This window comes from Solenopsis invicta, chromosome 8, assembly GCF_016802725.1.
Source record: "Solenopsis invicta isolate M01_SB chromosome 8, UNIL_Sinv_3.0, whole genome shotgun sequence".
In the NCBI taxonomy this organism is placed as follows: domain Eukaryota; kingdom Metazoa; phylum Arthropoda; class Insecta; order Hymenoptera; family Formicidae; genus Solenopsis; species Solenopsis invicta.
The window spans coordinates 2549306-2568220 of record NC_052671.1 but is presented as its reverse complement, the minus strand read 5'-3'; the positions used below and the strand labels follow the sequence as shown (position 1 = coordinate 2568220).

At 32.0% G+C, this 18915-nt stretch overlaps 4 protein-coding genes across 9 annotated transcripts; 2 read left to right on the top strand and 2 right to left on the bottom strand.

Annotated features, from left to right (window-relative positions):
• Positions 1–18: 18 nt before the first annotated feature.
• LOC105193700 (tetratricopeptide repeat protein 19 homolog, mitochondrial) lies at positions 19–3676 on the bottom strand. The gene is made up of 4 exons (XM_039452633.1): positions 2237–3676; positions 1571–1833; positions 957–1264; positions 19–887 (listed from the first exon to the last, which is right to left on the bottom strand). The coding sequence occupies exons 1-4, from the start codon at positions 2549–2551 to the stop codon at positions 688–690; spliced, it is 1086 nt and encodes a 361-aa protein (XP_039308567.1). The 5' UTR covers positions 2552–3676; the 3' UTR covers positions 19–687.
• Positions 3677–3744: 68 nt separating this feature from the next.
• On the top strand, positions 3745–16118 carry LOC105193699 (transmembrane protein 268). 5 transcript variants are annotated; one of them, XM_026134250.2, is made up of 7 exons: positions 3746–3939; positions 5229–5839; positions 7585–7965; positions 8401–8568; positions 11306–11501; positions 13776–13855; positions 14791–16118. In XM_026134250.2, exons 2-6 carry the CDS (start codon positions 5231–5233, stop codon positions 13832–13834), a joined length of 1413 nt encoding a protein of 470 aa, XP_025990035.2. In that variant the 5' UTR covers positions 3746–3939; positions 5229–5230; the 3' UTR covers positions 13835–13855; positions 14791–16118. The 5 variants fall into 5 exon arrangements, 4 of the variants coding, with proteins under 4 accessions (XP_025990036.2, XP_025990035.2, XP_025990033.2 ...); XR_005575376.1 differs by lacking the exon at positions 11306–11501; XM_026134248.2 differs by lacking the exon at positions 13776–13855.
• On the bottom strand, positions 15392–17572 carry LOC105193698. 2 transcript variants are annotated; one of them, XM_011158242.3, is made up of 3 exons: positions 17434–17572; positions 17170–17355; positions 15392–16587 (listed from the first exon to the last, which is right to left on the bottom strand). In XM_011158242.3, the coding sequence occupies exons 2-3, from the start codon at positions 17282–17284 to the stop codon at positions 16376–16378; spliced, it is 327 nt and encodes a 108-aa protein (XP_011156544.1). In that variant the 5' UTR covers positions 17285–17355; positions 17434–17572; the 3' UTR covers positions 15392–16375. The 2 variants fall into 2 exon arrangements, with proteins under 2 accessions (XP_011156544.1, XP_011156543.1); XM_011158241.3 differs by having other exon boundaries at positions 17170–17492.
• Positions 17573–17604: 32 nt separating this feature from the next.
• Positions 17605–18832, top strand: LOC105193702 (40S ribosomal protein S19a). The gene is made up of 3 exons (XM_011158253.3): positions 17605–17888; positions 18060–18130; positions 18409–18832. Exons 2-3 carry the CDS (start codon positions 18060–18062, stop codon positions 18800–18802), a joined length of 465 nt encoding a protein of 154 aa, XP_011156555.1. The 5' UTR covers positions 17605–17888; the 3' UTR covers positions 18803–18832.
• Positions 18833–18915: the final 83 nt, after the last annotated feature.

The window sequence follows — 18915 nt, the reverse complement described above, 5'->3', positions numbered from 1 at the left end:
TACAAGAAAATAAACTAATTTTTTAATCAAAGTATTCATTGTTGCTTTCAGTGGTTAAACATTTTAAGCTATCTTTCGGGTAGCTTATGAATTCCATCTTGGACAAATGCGATGTTTTTGGACGCAATAAAGTCGTCATTTTTGGATCTTATTCACTTGGATTGAAAATGCGTATCAAACAAGGGTGTTGCATCGATCGAAATAAGGATCATGACAAAAAAAAACTTATATATTAAGATGTAAGGAAATAAACAGTTTGGATTTGCTACCATCTACATTATGCCTTAAATTCTTAACTATCATTGGCTAATTCGCTTACTGCTCAAGTTTTATTGTTTAAATTTTTTTTGTTATGATTCTTAGTGCTATTTTTTGTTTAACTGTATGTCAACAATACTTGTAAAAAGAACACAAAAATTAATTTTAAATTTTAGTTTAAAAAAAAATTTGGATTATTTATTTATACACATAATATTAAATCATAATTACATGTCAGAGGTAAAACTTACATCAATGACTAGTCCGTTTTTATTAAAAAGTTTCTAAATTTGATCCTTTGTTGAAATCATTAAAATTCATTAAATTCTTTAAATAATTTTAAATATTTTTTACATATATTTACAAGTGACATTTTCACACAAATATACATATTTTTAACTAAGGTATGTCCAAGATAATCACAAGAATTTACAACGACAATAATCTCTTTACTTCCTTGAGGCATTCATTGGCTTCTAACAAAGAATCATTGTCGTCTCTACTTTTAGCTATTTTTCTTCCTCGTTGACAAGATTTTTTGGCTTCGTCATATAAACCTTTTTTCAAAAGCACATTTCCTAAATTCACGTGAATTGAGCCCAAGTCAATCATATCGGGCAAGTTATCCCCTATAAACATATTATATTTATATGCATATATTGCGATTACAATTACTCCTACTTAAATTATATCAATACCTATTTTTGCTGCAGCAGACAAGTATTTAATAGCTTCATCATATTCTCCTTGTATACAACAAATCGTTCCCAAATCGTTCAGCAAAACGACAGTCTGTTCGTGTTCTTCACCATTTAACTTTTTACATATATCATAAGCCTGAAGAAAATAGTTAAAAGCTTCGGTATGTCGAGACTGGGAAAGTAGCATTCGTGCATACCAATCAAAGACCATACCCTGTAGCAATGCAGCATCCTTATTATCAGGATCTTTTTCAATATGTGATTTTAAATTCTGCATACAAAATTTATAGCCTTGTTCTGCTTTCCTAGATGAATAAATATATATATTATATATAATGAATACATAATAAAAAGACATTAAAAATATAACAAGCTTATAAAATTTTTTAAATCTTATTTTTTTTATAAATAATATACGTAAGGCTTGATTTGAAATATTCAAATAATAAGTTAAATGGACTAAAAAACCTTGACAGTGTTGGTGGCAAACAAATGTGTAAAAATATTATTTTTTAATTGTTAAAGACGTAATTTTTAATCCTATGTTAAACTTTGTGTACTTTATAACAAAAATAAATAAAAATGAAGTTATGGCAGATCACATTGCTTACTTTGGTTCATTTAAATGTTCAAACACTTTAGCCATCTTAAGACTTATATGGATGACTTGCATGTCATCCTCCGTGGCTCCTTTTAACATTAGTCTTTGCAAAACTGATACAAACAAATTTTCCGCTTTACGATAGTTTCCAGTGTCAAAGGCAAGATTAGCCATTACGTCGTAAATGTATGTGACAGCATCGTAATGCTGTATGGTTTGTGCCTGACGCAACGCCAGATGCAACATTTGCTCTGCCCTCTCGTATTCTCCCTTCTATAAAGGGAAAGCAAACATTGCTGAAAATGTACGAGATTCAAATAAAGATTCAGCCTCTCCTAATGGCATTTTGTAGTGACAAAAATGTATATTTAAAAATATATATGTTATATAATGCTTATATATTTATGATAATTATTCAATTTAGTTCCAAAATGCATTTTGTTGAAAATCTATATGTAATGTAAACTATTTTCAATACTGACACCTAGTATATATATATCAAAACGCAGTCTTAGATAATACAATCATAAATATTGGAAAAATATTATGTCATCTAAATATACTGAACATGTATAATTATCATGTTTATTTATATATACTTATATAAACATATATACCTAAAATATTTACATAAATATTAAATACAAATATGACAATACAAATTTCAATATCTAACCTGTATCAACAATACAGATCGCTTGATTGTCATAATAACTTCCGGAACATCCTTGTCGGTATCCTCGATATCAAAAACATAGTTAAAAATTAAAGTAGTCAAGGATACAGCGAGGAGCATCTTGGATTTTCTCTCCTGAGGCTTGTGCCGATCATTGAAACGGTACCTTTCTAACCTTGTGCTAAGTCGCGGGGATTTAACAAGGACATTTTTATAGACGTGTACATTATGTCGAATATTCGCTGTCAAGCGAGTAAAATTAATATTTGATAAGACGCATCTCGATACGCGAGACACCGAATTTAAGCAATACATTTTGACAGTCAGATGCGCGTGTCAACACATCGTCAGCATAGGCATGAAGGCATGAAGTTTGCACTGGTCTGCACTTTTAATCTACACTTCAAACCTTTCTGTTCCTTTTCTTCTGTCATCGTTTTCTATCAGTGTCAATTAATATTAATCTCATTTAATTTACTCTTTTTTTCTAATTCTTAAAACTCTAGAAGAAAGTAAAAAATAAGTTGAATTAAGATTATTTAATCTAATTAGTAGATTGATGGTTAATATTTGATAGACAGTGATGCAAATTAAAAGTTTAGCTGTAGACAATAATATAATGGATAATTCATGAATTTAATCGGCCAATTAGGTTAATCAAAATATCTTATTATTAAGATGGTACTTATTAAATAAGAATAGGTTATATGAATATCGGCCAAAGAGCGAGATTCAGAGAGACGAGGTGCAATCAAAACGAACAGACTTGACGCACATGACATTCAATAGCTGTCAAGTATCGGCCGATAAATGCCCGCGCCATTTTTACGCCTGTCATTTTTATCAAATTCTTGTCTCGTACTAATCCCAATTAAATTATAATTTCAATGATAATTGAGAAATTAAATTAATAAAATTAGATTAATTAGCCCCACACCATTCGCTGATTCGTTCATTATTATTCATTGAAGAGCCACGCACGGTGTACGGATTTTTCGAAAGCGCAGGAACAGGTGCGGAGTGCCTAGAATTTCGACGAGGCGCATTAGAGAGCGCATAATCAGATGTAAATAATCCTGTTACGCGTTTTAGGTATACGCAACTTCGAGTGGGTGTACGTGCATAACGTCGCGAGCATAATCAGAATGCAAATAGTCGTCGCACACGAGAGCACGAGGACGATAAACAGGTGAACAATTCTCATCTCGAAGCTTCTCCTCCGCGCGACGGTGAACTCTGTCTCGATTGCGCACGGAGAGGTGCGAGGACGACAAAATTCGCTTAAATTCAACGAGAGATTCAAGGAGAGGGCCGCTCATGCGCGATGTGAATCGCGCGAACGCGACCGGCGACGGACGATCGCGCCAGATCGCGCACAGGTGTATATGTAGGATGTAGGTGCGCGCGCGCGCGTGCGCGCGCACACGCGATCGCGCACGCAGGTGTGCGTGCACGGTGTAGGCCGCGGCACACCACGCATGTAACGTACACAGGCGGTGCGCTACGTTTCGCGTGGTCGCGCCTACCTCCCCGCGACTCCCACCGGTTCCCTCTTCTCCCACGCCGTTCCCCGCCCCCGGCCCCTGCCATCGCCCCAGCCCCGTCGTCCCGTGCCCCGATGTCGTATACCTTGATTTCGTGATTCGTCGCGCACCTCTTCGGCTCGCGCGGGTATGAGACAGGTAGCAGCTGCATCGTAGCAGGTACGTTATCCGGTGCGTTTGCCGTGGCGCGCACGATCGTCCGCGTCTTCTCCCCTTTTCTTCCTGGCTCGCTTATGATTTTATCTCTCTCTGTCTCTCGATCTTTTCTCGTCGCGGTCCGCCCGCGAGAGATCCCGTTTAAGCGCGACTTGAACGACGGAGGTCCGTCGGTGGAACGTCGTCGGGCCGGACACGGCCGACCGAACGACAACCGACGGACCTGAAATTTCCCGCGAGCGCCGCGCCCGTCGTGCGCCGTCCGAAGACGATCGTCCTCCAGCCGCGATCGCGATCATGATCCAGCCGCTGGTCGGTACCGTCGTGACGGTACAATTCCACGTGAGAATGACAGTCCCACGTCGCGAGATTCCTTGTCCGGGGACACTCCCTTTTAGCCGAGCGAAATCAGCGGTTCGACGAGTGCCGACGAGTGCCGATTAAACGCGCCGCTATAAATGACCCAGCGAGCCCAAAAATTATAAGTACAAAAGAGCGGTCGGCCTTCGATCGGAATTTACCTTGAATCGTAGCTTATTATTGTTAAAAAGCAAAGCACTTTTTCTGTCAATTAATTAACGTTTTATCGTTTTATTTTTTACAATTATCTTTAACCCTGAAGTGCTACCGGTGAATTTTTTCATCTATTCAGTTTAGTTTTCAGTTTATTGTTAAAATTTTTATACATTAAAATTACTTGAAATTTAGCAACATTTTGTTTACATTAAAATAATGTTAATTTAATTATTCTAATACCTTGCAACAAAGTAAAAAAAAAATTCTTTCAAAAGTATACTTATAAAAAAATAAAAAATTTTATAGATGAATTTCCATCCAAGTACTAATTTAAGTTTAGTTTAATTTTTGTCATTAAAATTTTAATAACTTAAAATAACTTGAAATTTAGTAACATTTTATTTACATTAAAATTGTTTACATTTAAAGTATTAATTCTTTGGGATTCAATTTTTTTCTTTCTCCTTTGATAACTATTTTGGATAGTTACTATTTATTAACATAAAATAGGAATTGTATGACATATGTAGTATCTTGAACTACTTGTGGGAACATATATATATATTTCATTGGGGCCCAAAGAGTTAAATCTGTTATTCTACACTTAGAAATAAAATAGACAAAAAGTGAAATAAAATTTTTAACTTTCTTCGTGAATTTTCACCCAGAGTAGTGATAAGCTAAAAAAATATAAGCAACACCCCAGGGTTAAAATTTATATAAATTTACAATAAGCGGGTCATGCTCTAAAATTCATATGTATGTATTCTTTGTAGTCATGAGTTCTGAGGATACAACTGACAATGCGAAGGCAGCTGATTCCCCGGGTGTAGAAAATATGACTTCGTTTGCTGCGCAAACGACGAAATGGGTCCAATTTGATGAGGAGACAGACCATCCGAAGGAGACCACTGATGCCGAGAGGAAAGCCGCCAACAGCAGCGCACCTGCGGTGATAAAACCCGAATCGGTCACCGTGCAGGTCGACAAAATCAGCAAAAATATCGACCCACCTAACATTAATGATACCAATGAGTATAGAGGTGCTGTGATAGCAACCGAATCCGTCCAAATTAATTTAGATAGGTCAGGTTTAAATCGTTCGATCACGTCCGAAACGCCGGATCTTAAATTACCTTCTGACGTTCGTGCGTCAGAGGCGGCCAAGAGCGCCTCTTTGAAGACCATCGATCTACGGGACGTGTCCAACGGGAGAAATGCGCCAAGCAACGTTATCAGTACGTCGATCGGAAATATCAGACAGGGTTTCGCCAATGGTGATACTATCGTTACTCTCCTGCCAGTAAACACTAAGTGGCCATGGATTACTCCAGCCAGATTCAGACCGGAATTGGTGCCGGAGGAATTGATGGCACAAGGACTAACCGTACGTATATTGTCATATCTTCTTTTCTTCTTTGATGGTTGCTACAGCTCGAGTCAAGTTTTGGTCTTCTAACCATCGGTCGACCTCTATCTTTTAATTTCATTATAGTTTCAATAATTTTTATGAGAAGGGCTGTAAGCTATCCTTATTTATTCTGAAAGACCAAACTTTGTTTTTAGAATAATTTATATTTGAATAAATAGAATATAAAAACAAATGAGAATCAAATGTTGCAATTAATATGCATATATTAACAATATACGCTTATCAATTATAACATTTGGCTCTCATTTGCTTTTATATTCTATTTATACAACATTTAGCAATGTATTATTAGTAAAAGAGAGAAGAGGGTGCAGAAATATCATTTTGTTTTCTTAAAATAATTCAATAAATATTAACGCGACACAATTTATGAATACCAATTTGTTAGTCACAAAATTGTACCAATCATTTTATTTCAGTAGAAGCTAATTCAACTGGTATAACAAACGTACAGTTACAATTTACAATTTACTGAACAAGTAAAAAAGGATGCGTTTGTGAGATAGGAAAGGGGTCATGGCATACTGACTAATAAAAAATCATAAATTAATGATCCTTCGTAAATCTGACACACTAATGAGTATCACAAAACAAAATTTCATAAAATGTATTTTATCTGAAAAAATTTTTTAAAAATAATTTCTTTGACTTAAAAAATAATTTTTTTTGCTGCTAGTAAGCATTATGCAACGTCCACTATCGCAAGAGCGGTCATCATATCAGTAATGCAAATGGCTCACAGTTCTCTTCATGCATAATATAAACTTTATATACCGAATTTATATATACATTACGTCGCACATTAAATTGAATTACATTATTTGGAAGCCGCGTTGAAGGTCTTTAAGCTAGGCTAAAATTAAAAAATCAATATCTAACATACTACTTTTCAAAATGACGTAAAGAATATACATCTAAAAATTTCTACCTGCAAAACTGAAAGTCAACTTTTATAAAAATGCAGTGAATACTAATGATCAATAATCGTCCTGCAATGCTTAAAGAGACTGTAACGAAATAACTTTAACGATTGTTCTTCGAATTCAACGCGAATTATACGAGATATCATGATATTTCACCAGCTTACACCTATCTCACAATTCCTTTCTCTTCTCTAACAATTTTAAATAAGTGTCCATATAAGCGACTGCTTCAGCGTCAAGCTATTTAACACCGTAATTTAGTATGTTGTATTACTTTAATATATATGTATTATAATTTTTTATTTTCATTGAAATTCTCTTAGGATTATAATATTTGATAATATGTATAGCTCCTTTACATATATCTGTGAATTTTATAATAATTTTTCTACATTAAAAATGTTCTGTATGTGTTTAAATTATAAGATGTGATATAAAACATTAAAATATTTAATCATAAAATACTATTCATATTTTTTTTTAAGTTAACACTATTCTGAATAAAAATTCTCCCATATAATTAAGAATTTTTTTACATGTTTTTTTTACTGTCAAGTTGCAAGAAAGTAAAATAATTGAACGAATATTATTTTAATGTAAAAAAAATCTTATCAAATGTTATTTTAAGCTATCAAAAGTTTAATAACAAAAATTGTACTAAACTTGAATAAAAATTCACTCCAGAATTAACATAAAAATATCAGTTTACATACTTTCTTTTATGTACTTTAAATGAATTCAATGATCAGCAGTCTAATAAAATTAGATATATTACAGCTTACAGTAGAAGATTACGTTCACATAATGGAATTACTTGTGAACGATGTACGTTTCAACATGTATAACATATGCTACAAGAGGATTCTCGTCCTTTGGATATTCACCGCCTTTATTGTACTGCTCGGTCTATTGTTCTCTGGCGTGACTGGTCTTACATTGTTTGGACTTGGTGTTATGTGGTTAGTCCTGAACGCAGCTGCAATATTCTTCTGCATGTTCGTCAAGATAAAGCTCAATCACAATCTCGAGAAATGTATGGCTCAAGTTAACAAACATTTATTAAGGCATAAAATATTGCTTGGATTGGACGACAGAGGGAAGATCTCCTGCCATAAAGTCAACCTATGTTTTATATATTTTGATACTACGGATTGCGTTGTAAGTGAAGTTTTTATTGGAGTAGGGTCATTGCATTAGTTACTGAACAACCACCGGTAAATAACTGTTTAAGAAAAATGTTAAAATTTAAAAATAATAAATTGTAAATTAATTAATATTCTTTAGATTTAATTTTCATGAAGATTTGATTGATGAAAAATAAGAATATTATTTTGACTTGACAATAAAAATATATTAAGTTGTTTTTACTTCATATAATTGGTTCAATTTCTTATTTGTTCATTGACTAATGCAGTGACTATGATTAAATATTGTTTTTTAAATAATATAAAATTTTGACGCGAGATAATATCCTTTTTAGATGAACACAGAATGACGCTATCGTCCTTTGTTATAATTTTTAATTATTTATGTATATCTGCGAGACATGTATATCTAATATTCTAATATAACGATTTGATTTTTGTGTGGCAGAAAAAACTACAGGAAATAATAGAGAGGGAAGAACGCGAAGGCAGAGTAATTGGTGGCGATGATGCAAGCGATTTAAGTCGACAACGAGAATTGCAACAGCGTATGGACATTGATGATAGTGACATTGTTATACAAGGCAGCACCACCACGAGAATATCTCGTAAACAGGTAAAGCGCGTAATCTCACTAATCTTATTGACTTAATTTTTATATATTTTGTTCAAATTTTTTTTTTTATTTTATTTTACTTAAAAATTTTGTTTATTAGTTTTTTGTAATTTTTTCAATATTTTATTAATTTGGCTGGATATTGAGGAGCTAATAAAATAAATATAAAAATGTTATTTCTCCATTAGTAAACATAAAACAAGGCAAAAAGTGCAGTTTTATTTCTTTTTAATTTACATTTTCTACATTGGCGTTTTTCTGTCTTCTTTCATAGCGTGAACTTGTTTTGATTTAAGTATTATATAGGTATAAACAAAAAGAATTGGAGCATCTTTAGCTCTTCAATATATGAACTTTAATTGCTATATAAATCCGGCTTATACACGAAATTCAATTACTGATTGCAACAAGCTATATTAAACGTTTTGTTGTGTATTATATTAAACTACCAGGGTAAAAACGAACAAGTATTCTGCCGTTATGTGCAACGTTGGGCGAAGGATTACTTACGTCGACGTTTGGATTGGACAGTTGACGAGGAGGGTGGAAATCCTTCTTCGCCACGTCACTTAGCGTCCGCTCTGTGCCCTTGTCAATATATAGAGGAATGGTTACGTAATAAACCACGCGTTCAGGGCAGAGACTTTTGTCCTAGGTGGAGTAGCTTTCTCAGAGACAGAGGCATTTGAGAAATGCGATTGTTTCACATGCTGCTTATAAAAAGATACTTGCGATTTCATAATTACTCGTGGATAAAAAATGCAGAGGTTTTATGATTTATTGAATTTTCTCACAAATGCACATTACTGCATATATAAGTAGCTTCCAAAGAAAACCATTATTTACTTTTATCGAATAACTTACGTCATAATTGTCTTTATTTAAGACAATTTTATATTTAATATACATTTGTAAAAAGATGCCATGTTTTTATTGATACATAAACAGCTAAATGTACGGCACAATATACGAACGTGAATGCAGCTTCTTAATTTTATTCAAATATTTGTTGCGTGTTACAAGAATTTTAAAAGAAATTTATTCTTTTAAATTTTGTTGAAACTGTCTTTTATTAATATGCTTATGAGCATAGTGGTTACTCTGCAATATCCATTATTTGTAATTGCTGTTTGTTATATTATTTTGGGAATTATTGATTTTATATGCGTTTAATTTTAAAATATTTTGAATGTACTTAACATTTTATCTAGAGATATCAAAGCTAACTGGTACATAATAAGTGAGAATCAAGGATTGAAATTAATATAATTATAGAGCTATATATAAAATAGAGCTGGATCGTTTTCAGATCAAGACTCATATTTACATTCCACATTTAATGCTAAATGTGGCACTTATATATTATACACAAGATATTATATTTTTACATAAGATAAAGATTACATTCATTTGTACTATATTTTGAAGATCATATATTGCTACATTTAACGTTAAAATCAAATCGAAAGATCTGTGGCTTACTTAATCGATAGATATAGATAGCAATGAATATAATAATTTCTATTTTATTTCAGCATTCCAGTAAATTGTTTCCTTTGGGAAGCAAATGCAGTCACAAAAATTTTTAGGATTATATTTGTCAAGTCTTCTCTTTTATTCCGATAAGTAGTGGATCAGTATTTACTCTTTTATCAATAATTATTTCGTTTTCTAGTTATATTTTACAATCTTGATGAAATATATTGTTAAATACATAATGTTATGAAAAACAAATATACCTGTAAAATGGTGAACAAATAATTTTTAACTGATAATGAACATATATTTTTTATAACAACGAAAAAATTTATTCAGGTAATAAAAAGTTATTAGGGTCAGTCAAATGAAGGCGAGACAGACTGTATAACGAGCATAGCGCGGACATTGGTAACTCTTTTCTGTGTGTTTATGGACGTGCCCTCTATTGGGAATTAGGGGAGAAAGGTGCGAATGTTCACCGCTGTGTCATTTGTTTGTTAGATGTGCTCGAAGTGAGGTCAGCGCGTCATGTGTGCGTCCGACATCACTATGGAGGTCGGGAAAGAAAAACAGCGAGGTGTAGTTTTTGACTGCGGAAGGGGTGTCAGGAAGTGCAATTCATGCCCAAATGTCTGCTGTGTATGGCGAACACAGTATGTCACATGCGCGTGTGTTTGCGTGGAATAAACGATGTACTCAAATTAGTTCCCTCCTGACACTTTCCGCAGACAAAAACCGCACTACACCTCGCTGTTCTTCTTTCCCGACCTCCATAGTGATGTCGGACGCACACGCAACGTGTTGACCTCACTTCGAGCACATCTAACAAACAGAGCCGTGAACATTTGTGGCGTTCTCCCCTAATTCCCAACAGAGGTCACATCCATAAACACACAGAAAAGGATTACCAATGTCCGCGCCATGCTCGTTATACATACAATTTGTCTTGTTTTCATTTGACTGACCTTAATATTATCGAGCATAATGGCAGTCAGACATATCATTATTATATAGATTATTTATAAATTGTACTATATTGAAGGATATTATTGATAAAAATATCAAGTCTCAATAATTATATATATGTATATATATATATTAAAAATATATAACAATGAAACTGAACTTGTAAGCTTATGTTTCACCTTGGAACATAAATATGTGAATTTCTTAGCAGAAAAAAATGGGAAAGAAACACGTTACTATTTCGTGACTCAGGCGAAGGGTTCTATTGAATGATGATGGTGTGTGTTGACAGGAACGGGCGGAGTTGCTGTTGCTGAGGTATGCGTCTCGATGGGCACGTCACTTCGTGCGTCGCAGACTTGATCTGGTTATAGACTCGCAGGAACGTGATAGAGGCGTTATGGGTCTGTCTGTTCCACCGCGCCACTGTGTCTCCGCCCGTTGTCCTTGTCAATTCATTGAGGACCATCTCAAATACAAGCCGAAAGGCAAGTTGACGTTACGTAAATTCTTTCTAATGCCAGACTTCACTAGATGACTGCCAATGGAGACTGATATATCAGTTTTAAAAAAGACACTTTAGAGTCTTACAATAAAAATTCTCGAGAAACTACGTTAATGTGTACATGACACTTCAAATGATTTAATAATGTTGTATAATCAAGTTGTGTGTTACGCAATGATTCATTCAATCATGTTTAAAAAATTATGATGTTACTAGATTATAAGCGCAACGTAATGAAATTACACTATTGATATAATATTGCAGGATAATTATTCATGTTTTTTAGTATTTTTAAAAATTGTACTATGTTATTACATAGTAGTGGTGCAATTAACGATAAAAAATTCATGCTTCAGAAATTATATTCTAAAAATACAAGATAATCGTATTTATATATATTTTTTTAAAGTAAAATTTGTTGATTGTAATTTGTAAACGATCACAAGTCGAGACGGTCTATCTTGTTATCACATTCCATTTGTAGATAATTTGAAAAATTAATGCATTTAAAGGAAGATATTAATGAAGTATTATGAAAATTATTTCTTACAGTTCATCTGTTATTTAAAATTTCATCATATATGTGTGCTTTCTATATATTATATATATTTTCAAATCACGGCATTTATATCTGGCTTTGCTTTTATCTGCACTACAATCATTGAGAAATTTTTTATGGTATTGATATATGTCAATATCAATTTTTTTTTAATTTTATCTGCAATTAGTAGTGATTATGCTTTATTGCACCATTAAATAACATATCAAAAAATGACAAAACCATTATATATATCATATCATGTCTGTTATATGATAATACATATCATGTCACAGCTTCCAAAATATAATTTGAAAAAATACTAGAAATAAAGAAGAAACTTTATTACGATCATACTTTTAAGACCTTAGATTGTTTAACATCGAATTGAGCAAAATATGTTATATTAACTAAACAAATTGTTCACCATTTTAAAAGGTAAAATTGGTTTTCTTTAATTTAAAAGTATCAGCCTACATACAACGTTACTTATTATTGGTCTTTTCTTTAAAATGCGCACAACTTGCATTTATTTGTGACTAATATAATTTTATCAAATGTGTTGTCGTTACTTAAGATTGAGAATTCCTTCTTTGTCGAGAGTAATAGTACTAGTATAATAAGGACTAAACACCGAACGGCACTATCGTATTCGATATACTGTTCATCTCATTTATTTTGTTTTTACTTCCGGATTAAATTTTTTCGAGCCTGAATTATTAATTATTACATTTGCCATACGTCTGAGGTGAGGCACTACTCTTTTAAAAATATGAGATTTATACTAAAGACAGGGTATATCGTGCACATACAGTTATTATCGGAGCAGAATCGTCAAATGTGTATTGTTTAATTATAAAAATAATGAATTCCACAAATTGAATCTTCAAATAATAATCTGGTGATTATTTGATGTTAATATTTTAAAGAATTATATTGGAATTTCTTTAGACTAAGCATTATATGTAGTCGCTCTATCTCTCTTAGTGCAATCGTTCATGTACAATCGTAAAGAGCGACTGACTATGATAAAATTATTATTCAATGATAATAGTCAACGCTACGGAGATGATTCACTCTTAGTTATATTATAAATAGTGCTACAAATTAGTGATATATTGTAAACATAAAACTATCGTGCATGTGCGCGATTTAAATGTATTATGCCTGTTTCCATCAATGCAGATTAACTTTGATTTCAGTTTAACTTACTCTTTATCTTTCTTTAGTTCTAAGAATTAGAAAAAGAGTAAGTTAAACTGCGATCAAAATTAATCTACATTGGTGGAAATGTATATACGAGAAGATATATACGAGATATCAAGTTTGCATATTTGTTACATCCGTCCTGAAAATCTGCATAGATGTAAGTCATAGACATAATATTAAGATGTAATATACTTTTATATCATTTACAGAGTACTTATTTTGCAGAATCCACTACAAAATTGTAATTGTACAGAACCGCCGATTCCTATATACAATATAAATTGTAAAGCACTTTTATATGATTGTTAAAAATGTTGTGGAATAAAAATATATGCATATGTCTATTCTTTACCTTGCCGTGTATTTTTATGTGAAACATAGATCAACATCGTAAAACGACGGTTAAATATTAATTTTTATCTCCGTAGCTTTGGAGCTTGTATTAACTTTTGTGTAATACGTATTAATATGTAACTAACATACTAATCTTGAGGGATTACTTGCATGCAGCCGGACGGAAGATGATGAATCTCAGTATATTACCTCATCCGCATATCATCAGCACGTAATAATAATATCTCTAATATTATGTAAGTATTATATCAAGCATGTTTTTACTATGATAATTTTAAAATACATTGAATAAGACACGTAAGTTATTTTACGTTAATATAAAACAGGATTTTGAATGTAATGTGCTCAGATTCTAGCACAATTAAATTGAAAAGAACAATGAAAATTAAAAAGGAGACGTTGGCACAATTAAATTAGTTACTAAATCTTGATTGCGCTTAATGTACCAAAGCGAAAATTGAATTCTAAATTTAGACGTACTTTGAATAGATGGATGATTTTTTTTTCATACGTATCCAATTTGCTAAAAGATTTTTGCGTGTCATGTGTTTTGATATAAGAAATTTTATTACTATTATTATTTCACTAATTTTATGTCCAATTATTTTCTGCTTTACATGCATGATTATTTGGGAGTTTGCACATCTAACATTCACTTTCACATAATAAAAAAGGGAAAATATTTTAAATAACTACATACATTTCTGTTTGATTGCCTTTTACATTGTATTATCTTAACATTTTCCGAGTTAACATTTTCCGACTTAACATTTAACGAGTTCTACCTTTTTATTTACATATTTTTTTCAAAATTGAGTAGATAAAGGATGCTACTAATATATAAAAAATGATTTGAAAAAAAATAACATGTCTTTTGTCAAACGTGCTAATATTTAAAAAAATATACAATGGTATATTTTAAACTTTAAATGTGCGTATCCTGATGTCATGAAAATAAAATTTAAATATTGTAAGATGTTAGATTGATAATTTTAAAGTTTCATTAATATATTTTGTTATATAATCCTATATGATTTTATATTTATGATACATTTTTTAAACATGTAAAAAAAATATGAACCACATGTCAGGATATGCATTACGTTTATATCATTTATATTAATCTCTCATTATATTCACCTCATTATATTAATCTCCGACTCTTTTCCAGGGTACCCACCAGGATTTACATGGTGTGCCTACCTTAATGAACCTGCGAGTCGATTTGATATGGTACCAAGTTATCATTTAGGCGGTGCCATAGACTAAGGGCGGTGCCGTGCTCGATGCTCGCGATTCATTTGGCACGAGACACTACAGTTAGTTCTGTCTTTACAAATCGTATTGACGCAGTATCGTTTTGTTTAGGTTGAATTTACATATACAGATGAGCTGTATATCAAAAACAAGAAATACTATTATAAAGAGATTCATTACATATATAGAGAAAAATATTTGCGCGTTAATTATAATTGTATCTTTCTTTCGCGCATTTTTTAGAGTAGCTACTTATGCGAAAGGTTATATTGTTATCAGATTTTATAAGCCTATATATTTTTTATAACTATATTCTTTGACATTAGCAATAATTAATCTGTTCTCGAGCTTTTGATCATTTTTTTTTTATATTTAATATATTGCTCAGTGGCACACAGTTATTTAGTAATTAAAACCGTTTAGAATTGTTTTTGATTTCTTATTTAGAAGCTAATCATAGAAATAAGTTTCTGAAATAGTTGTGCACAATACAGTATTACGAGATATAAATATTATTAATTGTAACAATATATTTTTATTGTATAAGATATAAATTACACATATGAAAAGATAGCCACACGCTTAACAGGCAACATTCGATAATCTCTCTTATTCAAAGAGTTATAAAAAAATTCAAATAAAGAGCGAGTTTTCATAAGAAAATTAAAATACGAGCTGTTTGTTACAAAAAAATATTTAACAAAATATAATTCTCTACTTTTTTTTTACCATATTCGATCAAATATATAACGTAGTGCAACTTTTAATAACTCTTTGAATGACCAAAGCTATCGTATGGTTCCTCTTAATAATGAGCCACTTCACATATCTTTAATACATGTATACAAGATACAATATAAGAGAGTAATATGTAAGTTTTTACATACAACAAGTGAAGGGAAATCATAAATCTTTATAAATGTTGATCAATATGATGAATGTGATAGATTATAAATTATCGTAACTACTACTATTAGTAGTGCTAGACATTAAGTTGTTATTGTGCCTTGTCATATAAGTTTCGTTGGGATTGTTCTATGAAATATTACATATCATTAATGTACCAATGAAATGTGTAATCGTGTACTATTCAGCGTACCAGTACACATGAGCATGTATACGCAAATGTATGTATTCAATGTTAAGAACATAAAAAGATTATCGACCGAGATTTTATCATTAAATATTATACACGATATTATGATACAATTATTTGATGGATAAGTAAATGTTTTTTACACATAAATACGAGTTAAATTTATTTGCGATGAATTATCAATTTAAAAATTATTTTTATACAAAAAGATAAATTCGTCTATTTAAGAAACTTTAGAAAAAGGTATAAATAGAATTTATGCTAGCTGAAGATTGACAATGGATTAAAAGTTTGCAGAATAAATTATACAAGCGTAACATAATTTCTATTTGATATGATAAATCAATTATTAAAACAACATCATAATGACTAGTATACTCTCGCAAGTGTGAATTTATTTTCTCTAATGTGTTACCAGAGCTGCTTCTGCCTGCTTCCTAATGTCATCCGCGAGCCTCTTTATTTCTTCGTTATCTGTGTGCATTTGTTGTTCTTCTTTCTTCAAGGTGCTTTCCAGCTGCTTCAATTGCTGTTTGGTATTTAAGTAGGTTTTCACTTTTTTGTATATATCAGAGCTATTACTATCCATCGAACCATCTTTCACACACAAATCATCTGAAATTACATTCATAGAAATGAAATCAAATAATGTTAAACAAAATTAAGTAAATAAGTGGTTCGACGATCAAACCATGAATACAACATAAATTAAGCACGAGTCTTTCCGCAGGTTTTAATTGTGTTTTGCAAGAGAACCCTGGTCAAAATTTTTCTCATAATTTTTATATGAATTGGAACATTTTTCAGAAATACTCAGAAAGTCTATTTCTCTTAGAATTTTTCATACACGTGCAGTCTAAAATATTCTAAGATTTCTTGTCTCATAATTTCAAAAATATAATTTTTACTGTTTTAGATTTTATGACATTTCATCAGAAATTATAGAGAACAAATATCTTAGAAATCTTTGGATATTTCATAATTAAAACATACATGAAAAATTCTGAAAAAAAAGATGCAGACTTTGAGTATTTCTGAAGTGTTCCAATTTGTATAAAAAATCTGAGAAAGTTATAAAATTATACAGAAATTCTAAAAAATTATATGAAAAATTTTTAGAAAAATTTTCACCAGAAAAGATTTTAAAATCAACATCATATATTCTTTTAATTCAACATAAATGTCGCAAATGTTTACTTATGATCTTGAACGCTACGTCGTCCACCCCAGCCTTCTCGAGGTCTTCCAGTATGTGTTCATGGTTTGGCACTTGAGGCCTGGGTGGCAAGCTGTTTTTTTTGTTAACAAACATCGTTGCGTCAATGATGCAAGAATCAAGATGCCAGTTTTATTTTTCACCTTCAATTGCCAATAGGTCAGGTCCTGTCTTATTAAAAAATGAATATCGTAGCTTATTTCTTGCAACAAAATCTGCATACACCTTGATCCATGTCCACCTACATTAGTACGGAAGCTGCGAAAAATACACACTGTCACACTAACCAACGATGACATGTATTGAAGTGAAATCGACGTTATTATTCTTCGCTGTTGAACTTTTTGCACTTTTACCCTTTTTTTCCTTTTCTCACCAACGTTTATTGTATACCTGTTTCGTTTTAAGTGCGGAAAGTGCAACTACAAATAACCTTGAACTTGCTAGCATTTGCTAGTTAAGGAAAGAGAATTTGTCAAATAATTAATCGACGTTTTTGAAAGTTAAAAGCAGAAAATAAAAAAAGAAAAAAAAAGAACCAATATAGAACATAGTTATTGAAATTTATTTTTTAAAACTGTAAGCGGAAGAAAACTCTGTCAGTTTATTTACGTCAGTTGATAGAGTGCCAGCCGAACTCTGATAGAATTTCGTATTTGGCAAATATTAGCGAACGAAATACGAAAATCTACATAAAAACGTACGTAATCGGTTTAATAACTCGATTTTTTTCAATTATCAGAATTATTGATGAAAATAAAACAGAACGTTAATTCAGAATTTTATTTGCATCTCACTGCATCTCACCCACGTGGTGTGTCTTTGTCATTTTTGCATGCTGGTTGTTTTATTAAATTAAATTTTTTCCCAGATGCCGTCCGTAACGTTAAAAGACGTAGATCAGCAGAAATTCGTGAAGGCCTTTGCAGCTTTCCTCAAAAAGTGAGTAAGGAGCATGATTAGAATGATGAGAATCTAACCTATAAGCGATTTAACTTTCATAATCTTTGCTTTAATTTTTGTTATTTAAAATTATTTTTAAATAATCAATATAATGGTTTTTAAAATTATTTATCTTTTATCATTTACCTCTTTCTTCATAAAATTTATGAAAAATTGCTCTTCTATATTGAATATTATTTCTACTAAAAAATTAGGACACTTTATTGTACCAAGATGTTGAAGATATTTATACTTACCACTGTGATTCATAAAATTAGAACCGGCAAAATGCGCGTGCCTGAGTGGGTGGACATCGTGAAGACAGCCAAATTCAAGGAGCTGGCGCCCTATGACCCTGACTGGTATTACATCAGATGTGCTGCCCTGGTACGTCACATTTACATCCGTAGTCCCATCGGAGTCGGCGCGGTCACCAAGATTTTCGGTGGACGCAAACGCAACGGTACCCATCCTAGTCACTTCTGTCGATCGGCGAGTGGTGTTGCACGTAAGGCACTCCAGAGCTTGGAGCAGCTGAAGCTCATCGAGAAGGCACCTCTCGGTGGACGTAAACTGACTAGTCAGGGACGCAGGGACCTGGATCGTATAGCCGCACAAGTTAAAGCAAAGAGCAAAAAGCAGCTTAAACTTCAAGAAACAATTGGAATTTAAACTTCTTATAATAAAATTACAAATGTAAAATTTCTCTTTTTATTAGATAAACCTAATTGCATATAATTTTATGCTTTGACAAAACTGACAAGACTTATTTAATAACATCCAAG

Coding starts and splice junctions, on each gene's coding strand:
- LOC105193702 (XM_011158253.3), top strand. CDS start 18,060: ATGCCGTCCGTAACGTTAAAAGACGTAGATCAGCAGAAATTCGTGAAG. Junction 18,131..18,408: donor TTTGCAGCTTTCCTCAAAAA/GTGAGTAAGGAG, acceptor TCATAAAATTAG/AACCGGCAAAATGCGCGTGC.
- LOC105193698 (XM_011158242.3), bottom strand. CDS start 17,284: ATGTTTGTTAACAAAAAAAACAGCTTGCCACCCAGGCCTCAAGTGCCA. Junction 16,588..17,169: donor CGTAGCGTTCAAGATCATAA/GTAAACATTTGC, acceptor ATGTAATTTCAG/ATGATTTGTGTGTGAAAGAT.
- LOC105193700 (XM_039452633.1), bottom strand. CDS start 2,551: ATGTATTGCTTAAATTCGGTGTCTCGCGTATCGAGATGCGTCTTATCA. Junction 1,834..2,236: donor GATCTGTATTGTTGATACAG/GTTAGATATTGA, acceptor TTCCCTTTATAG/AAGGGAGAATACGAGAGGGC. Junction 888..956: donor GTCTGCTGCAGCAAAAATAG/GTATTGATATAA, acceptor ATATGTTTATAG/GGGATAACTTGCCCGATATG.
- LOC105193699 (XM_026134248.2), top strand. CDS start 5,231: ATGAGTTCTGAGGATACAACTGACAATGCGAAGGCAGCTGATTCCCCG. Junction 5,840..7,584: donor TGATGGCACAAGGACTAACC/GTACGTATATTG, acceptor GATATATTACAG/CTTACAGTAGAAGATTACGT. Junction 7,966..8,400: donor TTGATACTACGGATTGCGTT/GTAAGTGAAGTT, acceptor TTTGTGTGGCAG/AAAAAACTACAGGAAATAAT.